The 22,669-nt window shown below is 37.0% G+C and overlaps 3 protein-coding genes across 5 annotated transcripts; 2 read left to right on the top strand and 1 right to left on the bottom strand.

Moving 5' to 3' along the window:
* The first annotated feature begins 781 nt into the window (after positions 1-781).
* On the top strand, positions 782-19,147 carry LOC127790151 (protein Asterix). Of its 3 annotated transcripts, XR_008020732.1 has the most exons (5): positions 782-1,001; positions 1,249-1,349; positions 11,195-11,277; positions 18,611-18,864; positions 18,970-19,147. XR_008020732.1 is itself a non-coding variant. In XM_052319446.1 (4 exons), exons 1-3 carry the CDS (start codon positions 840-842, stop codon positions 11,256-11,258), a joined length of 327 nt encoding a protein of 108 aa, XP_052175406.1. In that variant the 5' UTR covers positions 782-839; the 3' UTR covers positions 11,259-11,277; positions 18,970-19,135. The 3 variants fall into 3 exon arrangements, 2 of the variants coding, with proteins under 2 accessions (XP_052175406.1, XP_052175405.1); XM_052319446.1 differs by lacking the exon at positions 18,611-18,864 and having other exon boundaries at positions 18,970-19,135; XM_052319445.1 differs by lacking the exons at positions 18,611-18,864; positions 18,970-19,147 and having other exon boundaries at positions 783-1,001; positions 11,195-11,532.
* On the bottom strand, positions 13,476-21,413 carry LOC127790149 (biotin carboxyl carrier protein of acetyl-CoA carboxylase 2, chloroplastic-like). Its single transcript, XM_052319442.1, has 8 exons — positions 21,340-21,413; positions 20,900-21,161; positions 19,387-19,440; positions 16,892-17,034; positions 16,487-16,817; positions 15,690-15,761; positions 13,825-13,890; positions 13,476-13,736 (listed from the first exon to the last, which is right to left on the bottom strand). The coding sequence occupies exons 2-8, from the start codon at positions 21,026-21,028 to the stop codon at positions 13,713-13,715; spliced, it is 819 nt and encodes a 272-aa protein (XP_052175402.1). The 5' UTR covers positions 21,029-21,161; positions 21,340-21,413; the 3' UTR covers positions 13,476-13,712.
* Positions 14,629-19,785, top strand: LOC127790150 (uncharacterized). The gene is made up of 2 exons (XM_052319443.1): positions 14,629-14,994; positions 19,203-19,785. Exons 1-2 carry the CDS (start codon positions 14,854-14,856, stop codon positions 19,392-19,394), a joined length of 333 nt encoding a protein of 110 aa, XP_052175403.1. The 5' UTR covers positions 14,629-14,853; the 3' UTR covers positions 19,395-19,785.
* Positions 21,414-22,669: the final 1,256 nt, after the last annotated feature.

Below are 22,669 nucleotides of genomic sequence, written 5' to 3'. Positions count from 1 at the left end.
TTTATTTTAATAATATATAACTATTTTGAGATGAGTAATTATAAATCAAATCCATAACCACTCGTTCCTTTGTAGTCGTTGCAAGCCCCCTTACTTGCATAGCGACCAATGTAGTGATACCAATACTAGATTGGAAATCAACTTTAAAATTGGTACTATTTAAATAATTTTTATTATTAATGTGTAGTAAATCAAGACTCACCAAAAATAAATCTAAAATTAGAAAACAATGGATAAAAGCAAATGAGCCACAAAAAAGCCCAAGGGACGCACTTGGGAGAAGGGTTTCTGGGAGATCCATTAATCAGACTCGCCAAAGTCATCGTCTTTTGCAAAGTGTTCTAAAGGAAAACATGCAAACTTACCTCCAAAATTTTTTTTCGTGAATTGTGTAAAGAATGAGGAATATTTACTACAATCAAAGTCAATATCAAAATATTAAGGATATTTATCACGAATCCCCTAATTTAATTATAAATAAATGAGCATTTATTTCGAAAAAGAAAAGAAACTTGTGATTAGTTTAAGAATTTTAAATTATCTTTTATGATATCTAATTTAAGAATTAATGTATATGTATGAAAATATTTTACGCTCTCTAATAGTTCATTTTTTGCATAGTTCTCAATGTTTGAAGATAATTTTGCTTGACAAATAAATTTTATTATTGTATTTAAGTAATAATTATAATAATATTATTTAACAATTATAATAATATTATTTGAAAAAAACAAAACTCAATCTCCAGGGAATCCAGATCTATTATAATGACCCGAGCAAGAGGCTCCAATGACCATTGATCGCCCCTTCTAGTCGAGAGCGAGAGAGAGAGATCCGATATGTCGTCGCACAACAATTCGTCATCGTCGGCGGCGAACGACCCTCGGCAACCGTCGGCGGCGAGGCCTTTTGTAGCCCCGCTGGTGTCCCCGCAAGATCTTCCTGTTGATTACTCCGGTTTCATTGCCGTTATCTGCGCCGTTGCCGGCGTCATGTTTAGGGTTCGTTCTCTCTCTCTCTTTACGAATCCACAGTATATGAATTGTATATGTTATCAGATTGGTGACTATAGTGGTGTTTTCTTGTTGGATTTTGATTTATGGATCTCAATTTTATTGGTCGTCCCTCGTATGGATAAAACTCTTTTGAGTGTTTTTTTATTTATTTCGGACTATTAAATCATGATCGATTTCGCAAAAATCAGATCCTTGCTTCTTTCTTGACGAGTTCTCTGCAATTTATGTGCAGTACAAGCTTGGCTCTTGGCTCGCTATCATATTCTGCGCCCAATCACTTGTTAATATGAAGAATATGGAGAATGATCTTAAGCAGATATCCATGGCCATGATGTAAGTAGCCCATATGCTTATGCTGTGCGTGTAAATCTGCATGATTCATGCGTACCATTGGTTTCACAAAACTTTAATTAGTGCCTTTGTATTGTTTAGCTTGCTATATGGGATTTTAACTTGGGCGTTTCACTGTGAAGTCAGTGATCAACTCTTAGAATTAAAGAAGAGGGGAAGAAGGAAGAATCCTAGCTCCTTGTTTTTTTAGAGAGCAAGAATAGATCTCTTAGTTGTGGGATAAAGTGAAGTATAAGAAGATGAGACCGAATCTGATTCATATATCCAAGTCATAGTTGTCAAAAGTGTGCCTCAAGCATGCCTAGGCTCATGGCTCACCTGATGGTGCCTTGCTCTATGAGGCGTGCACCTAGGCTGTTAGACGCGCTTCACTGTGATGCACAGGGCACATGCCTTTTGCACATATTTTAGTGGACTTGCTAAAATTTAACCAGCAGTAATAACCAGGAAAAAATTAAAAGAAATTTCTGAAAACAGTAAAACATCTCTTTAGCTTTCTAATGTTAGTTGTTATTAACTTATCATAGTGGTTAAAATAATATTATTTGTTATTATAGTTTATATGTTTGCATTTACCTCTTTCTAGGTATATACTAAAATAATGATATGAATTTCTAATAAATATTTACCTCGCATCCAAAAGGCTCACCTACTTCTAGACTCTGAGCACTCTTGCTTCTCAGTGTGTCTTAGACAACTTTGATCCGAATTACGAAAGGCCTCTTCTTTATATAGGAATGTAAAAGTGGTTAGAAATGGCTACAACCAACCAAAGAGTTGTAAACAATTAAGGGGGTTACAACTATCTAAGGTGGTTACAAGCAACAATAATACAAGTAATTAGGGGCTACAACTAACTGAGTTAGTTACAGGCCAAATAATACAAGCAACTAACTTCTACAACTAAACTAACTCAACTACTTCTAATCATTACAACCAATATTATACCTACTTTTAATAATTAACTAATGGTCGGGCACACACAATGTGTGTGCAACTTGATTTTTCAGGCATGTATCACATCACATGACGCAACGTGTAGCGCGTGTGTGAAAAACACACATCAAAATAAACCTTTGAAAGAACAAACTTCAATGGCCGAAGCTTGGCTTTCAAGAAGACGCAAAAAACAAGATTGTTTTGCTAAGAAAACCCAAATAGGTTGTTGAAATTTGATTGAGAAAAACTTGATTACAAACTCTAGATCCTAAGTATATTTATAGTATTTGGCTAATTCAAATCCATCTAATATTTGTAAACAAAATCCAACTAAAATCTTAATAGAAATAAATCCTAAGTAAAAGTCAACTACAATCCTAATAGAAATAAATTCTAAATAAAATTTAACTAGAATCCTAATAAAAATAAAACTCTAATCAAACATGAAGTAGGATCCTAAATCAAGTAGAAACATGAAGTAGAATCCTAAATCAAGTAGAATTGTAAAACATATGAAATATTAAAATATTGTTCTGACATGGTCGGGTCAGCCTCGGCCCAAGTCTTGATTGGTGACTGCATCATTCACCCCCACTTGAGAAAAAATTCGACCTCGAATTTTGATCTGGGTAGGACAAATCCACGTTCGACAAGTACAAAGAGAGATTAGCCACATTGAATGTTTAGAAATACCTATATGATTAGGCAAATCCACAACATAAGCATTATCATTAGTCTTCTTTGGAATCTTGTAAGAATCATATTTCTTTGGCTTGAGCTTGTTTTGTTTTCCTCTTGGAATCTGTTCATTTTTCAAGAATATCATGATTTCATCTCCAACCTCAAATATCTTGTGCTTCCTATGCTTGTCAGCTGTCGCCTTGTACTTCTTATTTGTGTAACTTTTGCTTGACATCTTTTTGAACTGCTTGAACTTTTCTGCTAAGGGAACATAAGCAAAGACATTCCTTCCTCTCTTAGACCTATCTTCGTTGGCATGGGTCCAACCATCACCATGTTTGTTGCCCTTTACCTCCATTGTATTATTATTGTTAGATTGAGGACGTTGAAGATCCCATCTTGAGCGCTTCTCTAATCTGGTAGATCTTATCATAGGTCCTTCTCCTTTTATCAACTTTCTTGATTTTGACTCCTCAACAGCTTCTGAATTCATATGTAGATTTTTCTTGCCTGGAGAAGCATTCTTTTGCAATTGTTTCGAATATAGGCTTATTTCATGACTACTAGCAGTCTCTCCATCACTTAAAATATTGATGCTTGTATCCTCCTTTGGTCCAGGCACTTGATCAGCAATAGTGGTAGCTGCTACAACATTCTTAGTTTTGGAATTTAATTTCAGATTAATATCGAAAGGAGTTGCGCTACCCGAGGTAACTAGCCTAGATATCCAACACTCCTATCCACAAAGAGACCCATTTGACCATCTTGCTTTTGCAATTGCAAAGGTGAATATGTTACTATTGCCTTCGATTCAATCATGCCAGGGTTTGAATAAACTGTAGAAGGATCTGCTACCATGGCCTCCATCTCCTTCACAGTCGCAAGTCGATCAGAAGAAACACTGCCATCCTCGGATTGCGAAGCAATGCTTGAGCCCTCGGGACTAGAAAATACCCCAGTATGAGTCAATAACCTTGGAGTTTCTGTCATGTTAGCATAAATCAGACCTGAGTTTGCAAATGTTGAGGTTGCTTGGACAACATAATGTTCGAGATCAAACTCCAAACTCAACAAAAAACCAGTCTTTAGTTTATACTCATCGTTTCTCCAATAGTTGTGTTGTTGCGCTTTCCTCCTAACCCCTTTACCACTAGAGTTGGCTATCATATGACCAAGATCATCCTCATCGTCGTTATCATCCATCATTGGTCTTCTAGGATTAATGAGGACAGGATTAATGGTTGGTCTTCTCGGTTTAACATAGCCGGCTTAATTCACGCCATTAGCCCGGTTCCGATTATCCTTAACTCGTTGTAAAACGCCAAATTGGTTGCGAATTCGCTCCAATTGTTGCTCCATTGTACGAGTTATTTTCCGTTGTTCTTCAATTGCTCTCCAAACCGTGGGTAGCCCCCGGTCACCGTCACAAGGCTGGTTGCTACCGTTACCATCAAGATTGGCCATCTGATTGGTTGATGAACCGCTCTGATACCACCTGATGCAGCGTGTAGCGCGTATGTGAAAAAAAACACACCAAAATAAACCTTTGAAAGAAGAAATTTCAATGACCGAAAATTGGCTTTCAAGAAGACGCAAAAAACAAGACTATTTTGCTAAGAAAATCTAAATAGGTTTCTGAAATTTGATTGAGAAACACTTGATTATAAACTCTAGATCCTAAGTATATTTATAGTATTTGGCTAATTCAAATCCATCTAATATTTGTAAACAAAATCCAACTAAAATCCTAATAGAAATAAATCCTAAGTAAAAGTCAACTAGAATCCTAATAGAAATAAATTCTAAATAAAATTTAACTAGAATCCTAATAAAAATAAAACTCTAATCAAACATGAAGTAGGATTCTAAATCAAGTAAAAACATGAAGTAGAATCCTAAATCAAGTACAATTGTAAAACATATGAATTATTAAAATATTATTCTGACGTGGTCGGGTCGGCCTTAGGCCGGGTCTTGATTGGTGGCCGCATCATCACATCTGCTTGGAGACTATAACCATGAAAATGTGAAAAATCACAGGATCAATTATGATAAAGAGCTTTATTCCTAAATCAAATATCATACAACATCTGACGTTTTCCATTTACTTGTAATGACCTCCTCAGAACCACTTGGAAACTAGTAACTCAATAAAAATTGCTAATATATGAATATTGTGAATCAAAGCCAAAATCACGATCATCAAAAATTATATGAAGAGTCTGGTCTCTATTCCAAATTAATAAGTTCCTAATCAAACTAATGAAACCCATCCATCATATTCTATTCACCTACTGATAATCATTTAGTAACTAACTTCTCAATCAATATTAGTTACACTAATATACAAACTATCATGAAAGTAACTTCACATTGCACCGTAAGTCACCGATTTGATTGTCAAAAACTGTAGCACCATCTCTATTTTCATTTCAAACCCTGCAAAAACAACATTAACAAAAAGGGTGATCTACAAGGATTCCATTTCTCTCACATAGGTATTGGTGCAGTGGACACACCTGCACCCTAACAACACCACTTGGGAGTACTTGTTAGATCTTCTCCGGCAATATCCTAGGGTGGCCAGGCTTCTTTGATTTCTTGGGTATAAGAATTAATTCAAGGGGAGGGTGGTTGTCACAGCTCAAGGGCATTATTGTAATTAGGGGTGGGTTTAGATTTTAATTAGGATTGGATATATTGGTAGAGCCCAAGCGCACATGGCCACATAGGTCCTAACTGTCGAGAGTTTGTTATGGGAATTCTCTAGCATGCAACTCTCCTATAAATAAGAAGCTCACGAGAGGATGGGGATCATGTGAGGTTTATTCTACTAATCTTTTCCCTCTCTTTCTCTCTCTCGATCGAATTCACTTAGTTCTCTTTCCTACCAATTCAATCTCTTCCTCAATTACGCAAGAGGCCCCTTTCTCAGGTCTCGAGTCTAATAAATGTTAATAAAAGGAAAAATAGATATAAACAAAAACATAGAATTTCAAGTTATTGCTTCATGCCATGAATTTAGATATAGTTTGACTAAAGATTGTTTCTAACTGCTGTCTAGAAATCCATTTATGGAATTTCCACCAGTTTTATCAACTGCAAACAAAACAATGATGGAAAAGAGAAAGGAAAAAGTACAAATAAGTACAGTGCTCTGCCATTTACAACAAACCTAAAAACAAATTTGGATGGATACTACCAAAGAGATTACATCATGGCAATATTAAGAACCTAGATTCTGGGACTAGGTTCGTTGATTGGAAGAACTTGGCTCTTCCCCCCCTTCCCCCCTCTTCCCAGCTCCCTCTCCCTCTTTCTTCTGGAAATGAACCCTGGGGTTAACCCAACCATCTCTCTCTCTCCCCCCCCCCCCCCCCCCCCCCAAGGTTTACAAAGCCCTAGCTGGTAGGGGTTGTTTGCAGAAACCCAACACTATTTGGGGTTCTATAAATGAACTGACAACACTAGTTGTGGCCAACCATCGCCGACCACCACTGATAGTATTCTTTTGTTTTTCATTTTTCCATTTTATAGTTTAGGGCCATTTGCATGAAGACTCTTTATGATTTAAAAATGTCTCTAAAGCTCTTGTAGTTTAAAACACCTCCTCCATTAGTTTAAAAATGTCTTTAGATGAGGTTCTCGAGCAAAAAAATTAAGCCACAAGAACCTCAAAAGACATTTTTAAACCGTAGGGATTTAGAAATGTCTAAATAAGGCATTCGAGCAAAAAAATTGTATGTCATAACTGTCACAACCCCAAGAATCCCCAAAGATAGATTAGTAATATGTATTATGTGTTTCTCTTATGATTGTACTCTTATGCTATAATTGTTAGTACCTTCATTTGTTAAGCCTATAAATAGGCTAAGGTAGTTAGAGAATGGACACAGATGAATAATAATTGATTTCCAGATTTCTCTCTCAAGTCAAAACTCTCTCTTGCCCCTCTGATTCTATCTCTTCCTCTCTGTTTGTCTGCATTTCTCCCTCAGTTCTTGTTGTATTTCCCTCTCTTTTAGTCTAATCTTCCCTCCAATTCTCTATGTTTCGATTATATCCTCCCAATTCCTTTTTAAATTACATTTTGAACACTAGGTAAACCCTAGGCACATAACAATTTGGCATTAAAGCGCAATTCTCAGCTGTGATTCAGGAAGTTTAAACAATTAACAAAGGTGATATCCAAAAACATTTCAGACAGAGTCGTTATAAGTCTAATGGTATGCGGCTGTTGATACCCAGGCACATCTCAGCAACGGGTTAATGCAACTAAGTTCAACGAGCTAGGTGAATTTTCCAACAATACAAGCAAACTCTCGAGGAGCTACAACAGAGTCAATCGCAAAGTTGGAAGTGGTTTCATAAACAACTACAGTGATCGATTCTCAATTCTAGCAAATTCCATTGGTTGCAACGGAGTTGATCAACATAGCAAGCGGATCCAGGTAGCTGATTGTGAACTTGGAAGGCGAAGCAGGAGGTGGTCTCTTGGTTGCAAATTTCAGTAGTTCTCAGCTCAGAATTGTAGGCGAAGCAAAGCAAGCAATTCCGACAATCTGCGATTCTCAATTGCTGCGATTCTGACAGTTGCCTAGGTATTGATCACTTAGTGATTGTTGCAGCAGGTGACTGTGACAATGACGGAGATGCAGATCCATATGGGATCTGTAGAATTAGCGGTGGATAAGAAATTGGACAGTGCTTTTGGTCCATTACAAGAGGAGATTAGTCATATGCATGGCTAGTTACGTGAGGATATACATAAAATTTGGGATGAATTCAGAAGTTTGATGATGGACCAATATATGATAATGATCGTTAGACAAAATCAGGTTAGACTACATGCTTGTTTGTTTTCCAGAGAACATTCTGATTCAATTATTATAAGGAAGCGACCAAATCCTGTGATTGATGGAAATCCAGTCTCCTTGAAGAAATGGATCAAATCCTATTTCAGTTGGAGATCCTTACCTTAATCGTCCATGGAATCAGTATTCCAATAACTGTCCATGGAATCAAAGCTCCATTGTCAAATCTTAGAGTTCAACTCAAGGAGATAAAAATGTTCTTACAAAAAAGGATTTTGGAATGTCGAAGGAAGAAAACAATAATAAGGACGTTGTTAATGAAGCATTACAGCCTCAGGAGTTCCTTAAAATGAAGTAGTCTGAGGAGAAGCCAAGATTGTAGAAAAATAATTCATTGATTACCTCCGATTTTGAGAAGAAAAAGTATTTTGATTTAGGTAGTATTGAAGGAGGATGACTATCAACAGTGTTGATAACAATAACAATAATCTAAGAAGCTTGATCTAGGATGTCTGGACAAAAGAAGATTTAAAGGAACGACCTGATTCCTTTGGAAAAGAAGTTTTTATTGAGGATGTTCCTGATGATAATCTCGAAAGTCCAAAACAAGAGATGATTGATGCAGACAATCAAACGACAGGAGTGAGCAGAGGCAACAGAGAATCTCCAGATGAACATATCTGGATCTTTAGGATCAGAAATTGATCCAGTTTTTCACAATGAGATACTGGCTCAATCAATTTTTTAAACCAGCAGTATTGAGGAGAATTATGTTGTATTGATTGAGAAATTAGAAGCAGAAATAATCACTCATGATGTGCCTACTAAAAGGTTGCATGAGGAAAATGAGAAAGTAGTTGATGAAGTGACGGAGAAAGCCAAGTCCATCACGTTACACCTGGTGATTAGTCCATTGACTGAAGGCTCGGCTAGTGTCCAAAATTGGATTCTTGTGAGGAATGGAATTGATATTGGAGTTCTTAACAATATTGTTCCATTGCCTTGATTCCAGAGAAGGCTGAGGAGTCCTTGGCTTGGATTAAAGTAGGTATCAAACAGTCCCTAGTACTAGTTTTGGCAGGGAAGGAACAGTTTAAGTGGACTGGACAGAAGGACTGCCACAAGGATTGGGAGAGGATGGAAGAGGAGGATGTTGCGGAACTGCTTATTATTACAACTCACTGGCATAATTTTTGTATGCAGACCCTTGAAGAATACATTTTACATTTGTAGGAAAAGTAACACAGAAGGAACATAAAAGTGAAAAGGAAGTGGCCTAGAAAGAGAGAGAGAAAGAAGAATAAAATAGATAGAAAAGGCTGAGATTGGATAAAGAGCAATGGCCAATGACTACAAGCTCTTGGGGACAAGAACTCTTTCATAGAGGGGGGGAATTGACATGACCCCAAGGATCCCCAAGAATAGATTAGTAATATGTATTATATGTGTTTCTCTTTCGGTTGTACTCTTATGTTGTAGCTGTTAGTACCCTCATTTGTTAAGAAGCCTATAAATAGGCTAGGTAGTTAGATAATGGACATAGATGAATGATAATTAATTTCTAGATTTCTTTCTCAAGTAGTGTTCTAAAAATCGGCCTAGGCGGCCGCTGGCCACAGCAAATTTGGCCTAGTCAGCCCCCTGAGGCGCCGACCTGATTAATTGGTCGGCGGCGGCGGCGGCGGCGCCTAGCCGCCTAGGATGCCTAATTTTTTGCTATAAATTTTAGCCATTTTAGGGTTTTTCATTTCTGAAACCCCTCATCTCTCAGTCGTCTCCCCTTCTTATCTCTCAGCTGTCTCCCCCTTCTCTAGACCAAGGTTACTGCCTCAATGCTGCCGATACCTCATTGATGCCTCCAACTCCATCACGACCTCCTCACCGCCTCTACGACATCGTTGCTGTCAAGCTCCATCCTCGCCGACGCGTCCTCGCTGACTCAAGCTCCATCTTCGCTATTCTTCCTCTGCCCTAGCCATCACCCCTATTTATATATATATATATATATATATAAAATAGTCTGCCTAGGCCCCGCCTAGGCATCCTAGTCGTTAGGTTATAGTCTGGCGCTCAACTAGCGCCTAGCGCGTTTTAGAACACTGCTCTCTAGTCAAAACTCTCTCTTGTCCCTTTGATTCTCTCTACCTCCTCTCTGTTTGTCTGCATTTCTCTCTCAATTCTTGTTGTGTTTCCCTCTCTTTTAGTCTAATTCCTCCCTCTATTTCTCTCTGTTTCGATTCTATCTTCCCAATTCCTTCCTAAATTCCATTCTAAACCTTAGTTAAAGCCTAGGTACATAACAATAACAACCTCCATAGACATTTTTAAACCACAGGAGATCTCCTTGTAAGTGACGGGTTTTTTTGTTTTTTTTTTTTTTTTGGGGGGGGGGGGGGGGGGGTGTGTGGTTGATAAAGAGAGAGAATTGCAGGGGTAAAATGATCATTGTAGATAGATTTTTAATGGCAGGGAAGGCCCTTATAATTTCTCAAAAATGGAGCGGAGGTCCCCTAAATTTTGCTTAACCTCTGGGCGTTTAACTATAATTACCCCCTATTATTATTTGTTTGATAGGCTTTTATGCCTATCGTATTTATTATTATTAGGCTTTCATAGATGGCTAATGTAAATATATTAAGAAGGCATCCAAGGGGGCATTCCCTATTCAAGGAGAAAAGAAGCAAAACCTATAAACTGTATAAACTGGGGGCTCATGAGATAATGAGAGTTGCCAACTTTTATTTTTTGTTTTCAATTTGGATGCCAAAACCAAAGTGAACAAGGACTAAATTCAAAGAACACTCGACCGAAAACTCAAATCAATTCCCCATATCAATTCAATAATCAAGGTTGCTAAAGAGTAAATCTCAAAAGGGTTTAATATAGTTTTCCTCGTGAATTCCTGTTTTTTTCCCTGAATGTTATGTTTTCTGTACTGGTCAGCACAGGCTGGGAATGACTACTATTGCAGATCATTGAATATACCTTTGTGGCTCTGTTATCTGCCTGTTTTACCTCCTGCGTTTTTCAATATGCATTACTGATGAAAATGAACCTTGATACACACTGATCTCTTTTCGACAATTAGTTTATTGTTTTTGTCTCCATCTGTTGAAGATTGGCCCTTTGGACTAAGAAGACCGCCAACTCCTCAATTAGAAACATACTGAATTACAACTGGGTTAGTACCAGCTCACTGCATATTGGGGCAATAAGAATCTTTTTAGGGATCTACCTGCCTGCCTCCAAAAGTATATTTGAGTTATATGAATATCTTTTCCCAGATTGGGCCTTTGTCAGGAATTTTTTAACCCTAATCCCAAAGCTGATTGCAAATGATTTCTGACATTAGTTATCAAGACTAATTCAACTCTGTATCTATTCTAATTTCAGGTTTGCAATAATGGGATTGATGACCAACTATTTTGGGCCTGCTCGACCAGCCAAACAAAGTTGAGATTTGTTGAATTGTGGAGGTTGATGTTTACAGTATTAATAAACAGACCCTTTCTGATTGTATTCCCTGATGCTGGATCTCTTTTCAGTTTTGCAGTTTTGAATAGTTTCAATTAAAGGCCTTCTTTTTGTGTTTCAATTTGCATGTACAAGAAAAATGAGAAAGGCTTCAACATTAGCTTTGACAACACCACTGCAATCACCAAACTGAGTGATGGTTGAGGACAGAAATTAATGAAAATAAAGAGAATGTTGTTTCTTTTAACGCAAACAAATTTTGTTAATTTCTTGAGGAAGCTGCTGAAGAAGAGGAATTTGTGACAACATATGTTTGCTCCTTAAAAGGATGAGCAAGTGTTGGGGAGAAGGAGTTCTCCCTCTGACGAGCTTTGGCCTAAAACAAGGTTATTTTGCAAAGTTATTTATAGGTAGCCAAGAAAACAAGGTTTTCACATCTGTTTTTACAAGCATGTTCATGTTGCACATATACATATGTTAGTTTGATATTCTTGTAATAATTTATTAACGTTACAATCAATGAAAACTTAATTTGTTGGATTTTAAGTTGATAAAGTGTTATCTACGTCAAAATGCGTTTGTAGATGATGGTTGTTAAATATATAACTTACCAAATATATATATATATATATATTTATATAAATGTATATACACTAGGTAGATGTGCAAGCAAGGCATTCCATGAGAAATGAGAAGGTTGGGAAGTTGAGGAAAGAGAAACACTGTGTTTGGAATCGTACAAGCGAACCAGAAGCTTGCTTTGATCATCTTTGATATATTATAAAAGTGTTGATTTATTTATGTAAGTTGTATTTGGTGTAAAAGCAAAGCATCCATGTGAAATATTACGATGTTCATATTGGACAACATAACGCTTGTTCAATGTAGACAAACTTGAGCCGGGGAGGAGGGAGTGAGCTCTAGCGTGAACTCCACCCTCTCATTTTGTATGTTTGCGTCGAATAATTTAAAAGATTCATAGATATTAGTGACACGAGTAACATATTATCTTAAAATGATCCAAGGGGGTGGTTCCAAAAATGGGACATCAGTCTCGGCCAAGGCACAAGGCACCCTTTTTATAATATGATGATTGATGACAGTTATTAGGAGGAGCAGAAGGATGTTATTAAAAAGGATATGATAATGACAAGTATTTTGAAAATAAAAAATAAATAAATTAAAAGACACTGCTCAAGACTGACTTGGACTTGTACCTCTCAAATGAATATATTCTTTACAATTTAAAACTCCATATTATTATTGTGACAACTTTTAAATTAAATTAGTTATTTACTAAAAACATATTGCTATTTTGGGGAGAAATAACATTTCAGTAAAAAAGCATGGTGCTATAGATTGTCTCTCAACATCTTCTCTCTCTCTCTCTCTATATATATATATATATATTTCAAAAGATTTAATATATATTCTCTCCCTATATTTTCCTTTTTTATTTTAGTATTCAACCGTTGAATAATGTCATTAAACTTAATTTCTTCGGACATGTCGGATAATATACCAATAGACTCATTTCGACACAAATATGCTTCTTTTTCTTTCTTTTTTTTTGCATATTTCTCAGAAATTTAATTGAGAAAAAAATTATATAAAATAATCCAATATTATACAATGGGTCACTCTTCTTTCCCCCACAAAGACTCAAGGACAAAACTATGTAAAGGCTATACGCATTTGAGTTAAAAAAAAAAAAAGGAACAATATCTTGCCTAAAATACAATCATATCTTAACCACATCTTAATGGGGTCATTTCTGAAAAAACTTTATTAGATTCCTGTACACACAACTAACTCACCCTACACTAAGGGGCTTATGTCAGGAGAGTTATGGTTTATAATAAAAGGAGTTCTCTTTCCTTATGAGGAGGACCCCTTTTAAGATAAAGACCATACAAACCAAGCCCATACGTCTCTGAGCAAAACAGACAGAAAGATAATCATATTCTAGGGGGCTTTTCCACATTAATGAGAGTGAAAGAAGAGTTGAAACTTATAAGAAAAATGTCAACTCTCCTTTCTCACGAGGACCCTTTTAGGATAAAACTATGAATAACTACTTATAAGTTCATGAGCTTCTATGCAGGATGAGACTGTAAAATGATGGCATCAACCTCTTAAACCAGAACCTGAATAGAGCTCCAAAAAATCAAGCATATGCAAAGACCAAAGAGGACACCACTAGCTGAAAGTGGGCAAGCATTTATGTCAATATAAATAATAATTCTATCGTTTCAAAATTTATAAGAGTCCAAGTAACAAGATATCTAAGAAGCATATTTGGAAGTGTAAAACACAAATGAAGTAAGCTCATAAAAGGCACAACATATGTGAACTAATCTCAAACTCATCCTATGTTTAATTTAGCCCAGTGTGAACAACAAAATGTGTTCTGTAAGAGCAGGCATTCAGTAATTCTTCAAGGCTCAACGACAAACAGGGGCTGCAAACAGAATATTATTCATAAATGATTAGAGAATAGGAAAAGAAAATAAGTATTTGAGCGGAAAGGAGAGGTTGAGGATATATACCATGTCAACGCTAACTGATTTCCCATCATCAACGAGTATCTCAGTCACAGTTCCAGATTGATCAGCCTGCCACAAAGCATCAAAAAAGGTAAATATCCATGTAACTTCCAACCGCCAAACTCTCTCTCTCACTCTCTCTCTCTCTCTCTCTCACTCTATTGTGTGCGCACTAATTTCTGCGGGATTTAGCTGAGGGCACTAAATCTTGCTAAGCTGAAACAGATTTAACCAATAGGAAGAATCTAAAATCAAGCTCTACATACTATTTCCTCAAGAAAAATAAAAGTTGCTGGTAGTTCTACCTTTCTTGTCTCAATTATATGGCCTTCCAAAATCTAAAATGGATAAACTAGCATATGATAAAAGTCAAGTGTTCTGATATGGTAAACCCTCATCAGAAGGGGCCTCTTCAAATTTGCCATGCAGTCTATAAAAATTGTTTAACCTAATAAAAAAGGAGTACATTTAGTCAGCTTCTATTTTCAGTTTTCTGTTCTCGTTTTTATTATTTTGGAAATGAAAATAAGAAATGGTGTTTGGTTGCTTGTTTTTATCTAAAACATTTTGGAAAAATTGAAACAACAAAAAGGTGTTTTTACAGTTTCTATTTTGTTTTCTTTTTTCCCTGCCCACTGCCAGCAACCTTCACTGCAGAGGAGTTGCCAGGAGTCCAGCAACCATGGGAAGGGAACGAAGAAAAAGAAGTAAAAAAATCATAAGAGAAAGAATCACATACCACCCGTTGAGGTTTTACCTAAATTGCACCAATCACTCCTGCATTTTCAAAAAACGATGCCAACCTCCCTTGACTTTCATTATCCCACTTCAGTTTCCCCCCTACCGTCTGAAAACTGCCATTAATTTTTTGTAAATGCCCAAAACACCCTCATATTTATATCTCCCTAACTCTCTTTCTCTCTCCTCTCCACCTCACTCCTCCCTTACTCTCACCTGTATCTCACCAGCAAGGTTGCTGGCAATAATTAGCTCCTCTCTCTCTCTCTCTCTCTCTCTCTCTCAGGTGCAGCAATGGCGGGTCTCTACAAAGACTACAATCCCATTACCAATGGGGTTGCAGAGACCCCATCACCACTGATGGGGAATCAACGATGCTTCATTTGGAGGGAGGAGAAGGAAATTGGGGATGGGAAGCAGCAATTATCTGCAAAGGTCTAGATGCTCTCTCTCTCTCTCTCTCTCTCTCTCTCAATCAATTGAACTTCCTCACTCTTTTTCTCTATCCCTCTCTATCCCTGTATTTCTCTCATACAAAGATCAACCCAGGTTCATCTTTGAAGACAACCCAGATCTGGTGTTCGATTTTGTTCATTCGTTCAGGTTTATCTAGGTATTCAATTTCATTTTTCGTTTGATTTCCACAAACTCAAAGCTTCATTCATCTCTCCTTGGCTGCCATATCGGTCGGCAACTGGTGAGAAGGGAGAGCGGTTAGAGAGAGAGAGGAAAAGTGTAATATAGGTAGGGGTAAAATGGTCCTTTTATGCCTTTAACTTTAACAGCAAGGGAAGTAGGTGTCATTTTTTAAAATATATGGGTGGTCAGTGAAATTTTATCAAACCTCAGGGGTCGTCTATGAAATTTTACCCTTTTTAACTAAATGAAACCTGAGCACACACAAAAATGAAGACCAAAATTGAATTGAATAAAGAATGACCCTAAATAGCTAGGAATCCAACACCCATGAAGAAACAATCCCAGGAATACAAACCAGACATCTAGAACACAGAAGCATTTGTCATTATCACCTTACCAGTAAGCATAGGAACGTTAATCAGTTACTATACAAGATTGAAACAGAGAACAGGGGGGTAAAAAAGAAAAAAAAACTAAAGCAAGACACTTACTTCAATATCATTCATCAGTTTCATGGCCTCAATGATGCACACTACCTGTCCTTTTTGAACCTTGTCTCCTACCTGGAGAACAGTACCAGAAATCAGTGACTACATTAAAGATGACTTGAACCTTAATTCAAAAATATCATGAGAAAAAAACTAGCACGTGGTTTCTGTTCAGTGTGTAATGTGATTCAGAGATTGCAAGTAATGCCTTTTTGTGAGGTGACTTTGGTTTACCAAATGATTAGCGAGCATTACTCAGTTTGAAGTTTTGGAACTCGAGAGAAAAATGGCATAACAAATCTGGAGAAAACTCAATAAATTCAGGGAAATAGAAGTAATCTGTGGCTGAAAAACATGGTGAAAGGAGGGCAGGCAGTTCAAAATATTATTAGAATTTTTTCAGCACCAAGAAATATTGCTATAATTATTTGTGTACCCGGTGATTATATGAGTGACCAATGGGAAGATGGTTCTTCTTTCATTATTGGCAAGCTGGTTTCTTATTTCATAATCCAAATTGATCTAAGTACAGAGAAACTTGAAGGGAAATTCTAGTCACTATTCAAAATAAACAAAAAAACATTCGAATGCTCAGAACATTTACATGGAAAAGTATAATTTCTTTGAGAATTTTTGACCATATACTTAATAGATTCTTAAAATTTTTTAATCAGTTTCTCTTCTAAACACATGCATATGCTCCCATCAAATCATAACAAGAACAAGGACAATGACCACAAGCCATAATTCCACTAGGTAGGGACCCACCAAATCATAACTAAAATTGTATAGACATTTACCTTTACAAAAGGAGGAGTTCCTGGTGCTGGAGAACGATAAAATGTTCCAGCCATTGGGCATTTCAGAGGAGGGTGGGATGATTTTGGCTTTGCAGGGCTAGATGGTGCTGCAGGTGAAACCGTAGATGAGGGAACATGACTAGCAGGAGCAGGAGCAGCAACCTGTGCTGGAGGCAGTTGAGATGGCACAATGACTTGGGGAGAAAGGGGTTGCATCATAACTGTAGGAGCAGTATTGGCGAGTTGCTGCAAAGCTTCTTTTTTCCTTATAATGAGTTCACAGCCCAGCTGCTTTAGTTGTAACTCTGAGATGTCTCTTGAATCTACAAGCCTGACAAGAAAAAATAATATTAGTTCAATGGAGGAAAACAAACCATGCCCCTGCAGCAAACAGTTTCCACTCACTTAACAATGTCTGCCACATGGGTCATAAATGCTGAAACGGATGATGCATCTGGAGTAGTATTTTGAACAGCAGATTCTTTTACTGGATCCTCTGACTTCGTTTCAACAACAGGTGCATTATTTGAAGATTCCATGACAACAACCTTAGGTGTGGAGAGAAGGATTTAGATAGGTGTAAAACCCCAAAACTTAAAATTTTGATGAAAAACATGAAACAGAATATTAAATCTAGTTAGAAATAATATATAATATTAAATTAAAAAAAAATTAGACCTGAGTCCACCCCCAGCTCCCCCCACCCCCGGGGACGGTTTTCTTTCTCCCTCTTTCCCTAGAGAAGCAGCCAAAATCCCTGGGTTCCAACCGACAAAAGATGCCCATGGAGGACAAATTTTAGGTCTAATATTCAAATTGTGCAGTTGTATGTATAAATTTTTTGAGTTGGTTACTGAGATTCGAGAAGAGGGGAATGGCGTGTTCAGGACTTAGGATTCAACATGAGAAATATTAGGATGTCAGTGTTATGTTGAATTTATAATTTTGTTAGCTAATTTATGTTTTCCAATTTTCAAATGGCTTATGTTCTTTGGAAGCTCCTGCTATTAGTGCTGTTTGAATGTGTAAAGTCAGGCATACAGTTGTGAGTAGGTAATCTGCACTATGACTTGTATTCTGTTATATTTTTAATAACTGTCCTTTTGCATGCATATTCTTCACACAAAATAAAGAAATACATGCTTTAACTCTTTAAAATTATGTATTGCATTCTGTAAATTTATTTTAATTCCTAGGATGTTGAGTTTACTAACTCTGGATGTAAGCCTTCTAACTTTTGAATAATCTGGTTACAAATTTTGGATTGTTTGATTTTAACGAAAAAAATGTTCAATAAATATTGGTTAGGGATATTTTTATTATATATGCGTAAATGGTTATGTGAAACTATGATGGGGCAATTGAAATATGTATTAGAACATTGTCTTAATTGGGATCTTTGAACTATGGATTGCCAAGAATAGTCTTTTTAGGGGAAAAAATTGTTTTGGGAGGAAACTAAATCAGAATCCTGCAGCTAACAATAATAAATGTTAGCCTTGTGCAATTTGCTCCAAGCCAAATAATAGTGGTGTTGCTAACCCTATGTGATGACCAACACAAGTGGATTGCTTTTCTATGTTGTCCTGGCAAATGATGGATACTACCCAGTCAATAGTATTGTTATTGACCTTTGGGCTTCCTGCTCAATGGTCTGTTGTTGTTGTCTTCCCATGTCAAATTAATTTACTTAAGTTCAAAAAAATCTTTTTTATGCCAGAAAATTTCCATCCATATTACAATAATTACACTGTCATGCATACTCCAAAGAAAACTTTTCTTGCATCATAATTTGTGCACTCATTTGTCTCTTTTTTGTTGTAGGGTGTATTATCTGATCAATATGTCCTTGACTCAATCAGTTATTTTTTCATGTCATTTTAGATCCTAGGTTGCCATCAGAACCCACGTGTCAATCCACTTAGGAATTACTTAAAATTTGGTAGGCTCAGCACTTCGTTCATGTGGGCATCTTTTGTGTAATTTCAGTTATTTTCATTTCTTAGTAATCATAGTAGTTACTTCAGTTATACTCTCATGTAGGAATCTGATTAGAATTAAATTTTGGACTTCATTTATTTTGTGCAACTGAAATTGAAATTGAAATAAATTTTCTTGAAACAGACTCCAAGGATTTGAATTTATGATGGAATGGTGAAACAATATTAAACGTTTGAGGCTTCTTAACCTTGTGAGCTAATGCTTCATAGAAAGCATTCTTGTAGTTGTGGCCAATAGTTATGTCCCTTATATATGTCCCAGCAATTGGAGCAATTGTTCTTTAATAGGGTCATACTTGTGGTTATGTACTTGAGTATACACACAATCAGGCCATTACTAAAGGGCTTCTACGTCAACCTCTTCTACTTGGTTCCAAGGTTGGCACCTTCTTGTTTGGCCATCCATCTCTCAATTCTGTCACAGTATGTAAAATCTGATCATTGAGCCTTTGACTCATTCAATTATTTTTCATGCCTTTTCAGATTCCAGGTTGACGGAGCACATTATTCATGTGGGAACTTTTGTGTAATTTCAATGATTTTGTTTTCTAGTAACCGGAAGTAGTCAAATCCAGCATACTTATAGGCAGGCTTGTGTATTGGATTAAATTTGACCTTTGTTGTTTCATGTTAGTGAAATTGAAGTAGAATGGATTGTCTTGAAATTGATTCCATGTGTTTTTATGATTGAATAGTGACATATGATCAAATGTTAGGCTTTGCTTGACCATGATGAGACAACTGTTCATCAAGGCTCGTGTGCCAGTCCCATGCCCCATTTGGCATGTGATGATAACAGAGTAGACAACACCTGGTGTATAGAGAAGGGAGAACAGAACATGGCAAGCAACTGGATGGAGGGGGAGGAGTTAAGTATAGAGGATAACAGCTGCAGCTTACCTCGTTAAGCTGGGGAAACACCTTGATAGCATCAGATTGGCCATGCCTAGACCCCTGCCAGAGAATAGGAAAACAAGTTGCACGAATTATACCACCCAGAATAACCAGACACTAAACAAGATAATGCATGACTGCTCCAGAAGCTCCGGAAAAGGAAGTTCAATTATTTGGCCAGAAATTTCATACTTAGGGGTGAATGGATGATTAGACACTGAAAAACACAAAACATGGAACAAAATAGCTTGCAGTTACCCTATCACCTGCGATGATCATTCACCATTTTTGTATTGTTCTCAGCATGATAAGAAATAAGTTTGTTGCCTGATACAATTTCCTCATTTCTTTTTTCTCGTTTAATTCTTTTCCATTGCTTGTTTATTAGTTTATATTTGTACTGCATTCCCATTTCATTTTAAGAGAAGATAGGCACCTAGATAACTTGCTGAAAACAAGGTTTATGAACAACATTGTGCAAACCACTATTGTATGCTACAGAGATTGAGCAGAACAAACTAAGCAATGTAGTGCCAGATATATCTGTCAAAAACTAACTGGAAAAATGTACGGCTCACCATAGATAACATTCAATATCTACTATACATGGACAAAGTAAAATTTGATGAAGCCAAATATATATTTTTTTTAACAATACTGCAGTCCATTAATGCATATTGTGCACGCACACATATATAATTTTACAAGGAACTACTCTACCAAGAGTAATGCCATAGAAACAGTAGTATGGCCACATACTCACAATATGACATGGCTCGTTTAACCCCAATCCCTTTGTCAAGATAATTACGTCAAGAGATAGAGATAATTCATTCATGAAGATAATTCAGATTATCATCGTAGTAGATCATTCTTATCATATCTGAAAGATTTGTATGTAGATCTGATAGGCTTTGTATATGTTATCCATATCTCTTTTTACTTTTAGGCTATAAATTAGCCTCGTATCTCAACCATATTTTTCACCAAAGTAAATATACAGTTATTTATTCTTCTTCTGTCACTGTCTCTCACAACAACCTCTAACCATAAGGCCACCAATTCTGACATGTATTTCAAAAGTCCAAATTCAACACTATTCTAGGAAGGAATCACTGTTTTCATATGTAACCTAAATCTGAGACCAAGCTTTGTAGGAACTTGGATTTGTTAAATGAACACTGTAAAAACCGTAGGAACTCCTACGCGGAGAACAAAATGTAGAAAAAAGCCATTTCTTTTCACTGGAAGAAGAACGAATGAGTGCGAGTAACTCAATTCCCCTAACGTGCTACTTTCCCCATCCAATCCTAGATCCAAAAATCTAACTGGAGATCAAGTAAAGTGAGGGAACCTAAACTTTGCTGCTTCGTTCGGCTGGAATGGCATTTCCATTTTCCTTTCCCCGTCCAATCTCAGATCAAGAGATGGCTCTTCCATTTCTATTCACAACATCAAAACACCCACAAAGTTGAAAATCTTACAGCTGAGATGAGACTGAGTAAAGGAATGAATGAACCTGAAATCTAAGAGACGAGCGAGCGAGCAATGCGGACTGGAAGGGAAGCGCAGTGTGGTGGTGGTGGTGGTGCTGCGAAAGCGTGCAGCGGGGAGTGGTTTTGAGACAAGGCAAAGAAAAAGAGGCCATCTTAATCGTCCGACCGGTTCTGCAATCTCAATCGAAAGCCTCCGCTGCCAAATCCCCAATTTGTATGCGAGACTGGGCGGCGAGATCAAAGCACTCCAGCGACAAATTCCAAGAAAGATAGATGGGACCTGCCCTGTGTTGTGATAATGGATGATTACATATATATATAGAGAGAGAGAGAGAGAGAGAGAGAGAGAGGTGGCGATAGAAACGATGGAAGGGTAGGGGGTGGGTTAACGAACTGGGGAGACTGGCAGTGGAATTGGATGACAGTTGGGAAGTTAAAAAGCGTCCTAATCCTTCTTTCTTACCTTACCGAAAACCTCAGCTGGTTGATGAAATCAGAACTGAAATACAAATACCACCAACACCAAGGTGCCACTGCACAAGCCGGTGTAGATGTAGCAGTATATATATATATATATACATTATAATGGTAAAATTCTTAATAATTTCCCCAAAGTCAAGAGTTCTAAACTTAAACAAGGTTACGTGGGGCAGTAGCTTTGATCATGGGCACTTGGGAGGCCTATTATTGTGCATCATGATCCAGACAAAGTGATGGGCTCACATTTCTAGTAGTAACTTAGCTCAAACCCTTGTTGGTAATTCGTCCAATTATTTGTGTATAATAATATGTGAATTATTTTGTATTTTTATTAAAAATATTATACTTGTATATTTGTTAAATATTTGAATTAATACGGGAATTATTACACTAAAAAGTATAAACTAGGTTTTAGCCAATTTTTTTAAAAATTCGTGAAGGTTCAACTAACGAGGATAAGATCTGAATCGAGGCGCGTGACGAGAGAGGGAGAAGGAAGATGCAGCAACGATCGACAAGGCGACGAGAGAGCTAGTGGCTAGAAACGAGGCAACGGTTGTTGGGCTGAAGAATAATAGTAAAAGACCGGCGCAGCTCAAGATGCTCGATAAGAGAATGGGAGAGAAAAAAGAGAGAGGAAGAATTGCTAGAGTCACTAATAATCAAAACACATTCATCTAAGATGGTCTCGACTATATTGTACAAATTTTGATGTCATTGAAGAGATATAATAATTATATTATTATAGATGAATATATAAATTTATTTAAAATGTACATATTTTCCCTTTAAAAATGTTTAAACTGAAGAATGAAATTGAATTTGAGTGATTTTATGCAGACGACGCAGTTGGATGTAGATATCAACCTCTCAAGTGCTCGGTTTGCGGACCAATTTACTTACGTCACTCAACTCAACCAATTTATGCGGCTCAACGACTTACGTCGGCGTCAGTAATTGGGTTCAACGTCATGGATGGAGTGTCCCAAATAAATAGGATATAGTCAGTCTTGGAATTTGGGGACCAAACGTAATTCCGAACAAGGATTGATTGGCCACAACTCCTAGCAGCGAGGATTTATTTAGGTAGGGAATAAATCCGCCCAGCAGCCCGCCCGCTACTGGGCGGCAAACTTCAACCGTTCAGTTCGGGTGCCCGACTTTTATTTAAATACGTATTTTGAAGTGAAACAGTAATTTTAAGATAAGGATATTTTTATCTTTTAATGTCTTTAGTCATCTGTACGTTAACTAATTCGGACAAAGTAGCATTATTTAGCACAGACACCCACCCACCCTGAAAAACAAGAGGT

This window comes from Diospyros lotus, chromosome 14 (genome assembly GCF_014633365.1).
Source record: "Diospyros lotus cultivar Yz01 chromosome 14, ASM1463336v1, whole genome shotgun sequence".
Lineage (NCBI taxonomy): Eukaryota > Viridiplantae > Streptophyta > Magnoliopsida > Ericales > Ebenaceae > Diospyros > Diospyros lotus.
This window is presented reverse-complemented; position numbering and strand designations above follow the sequence as displayed.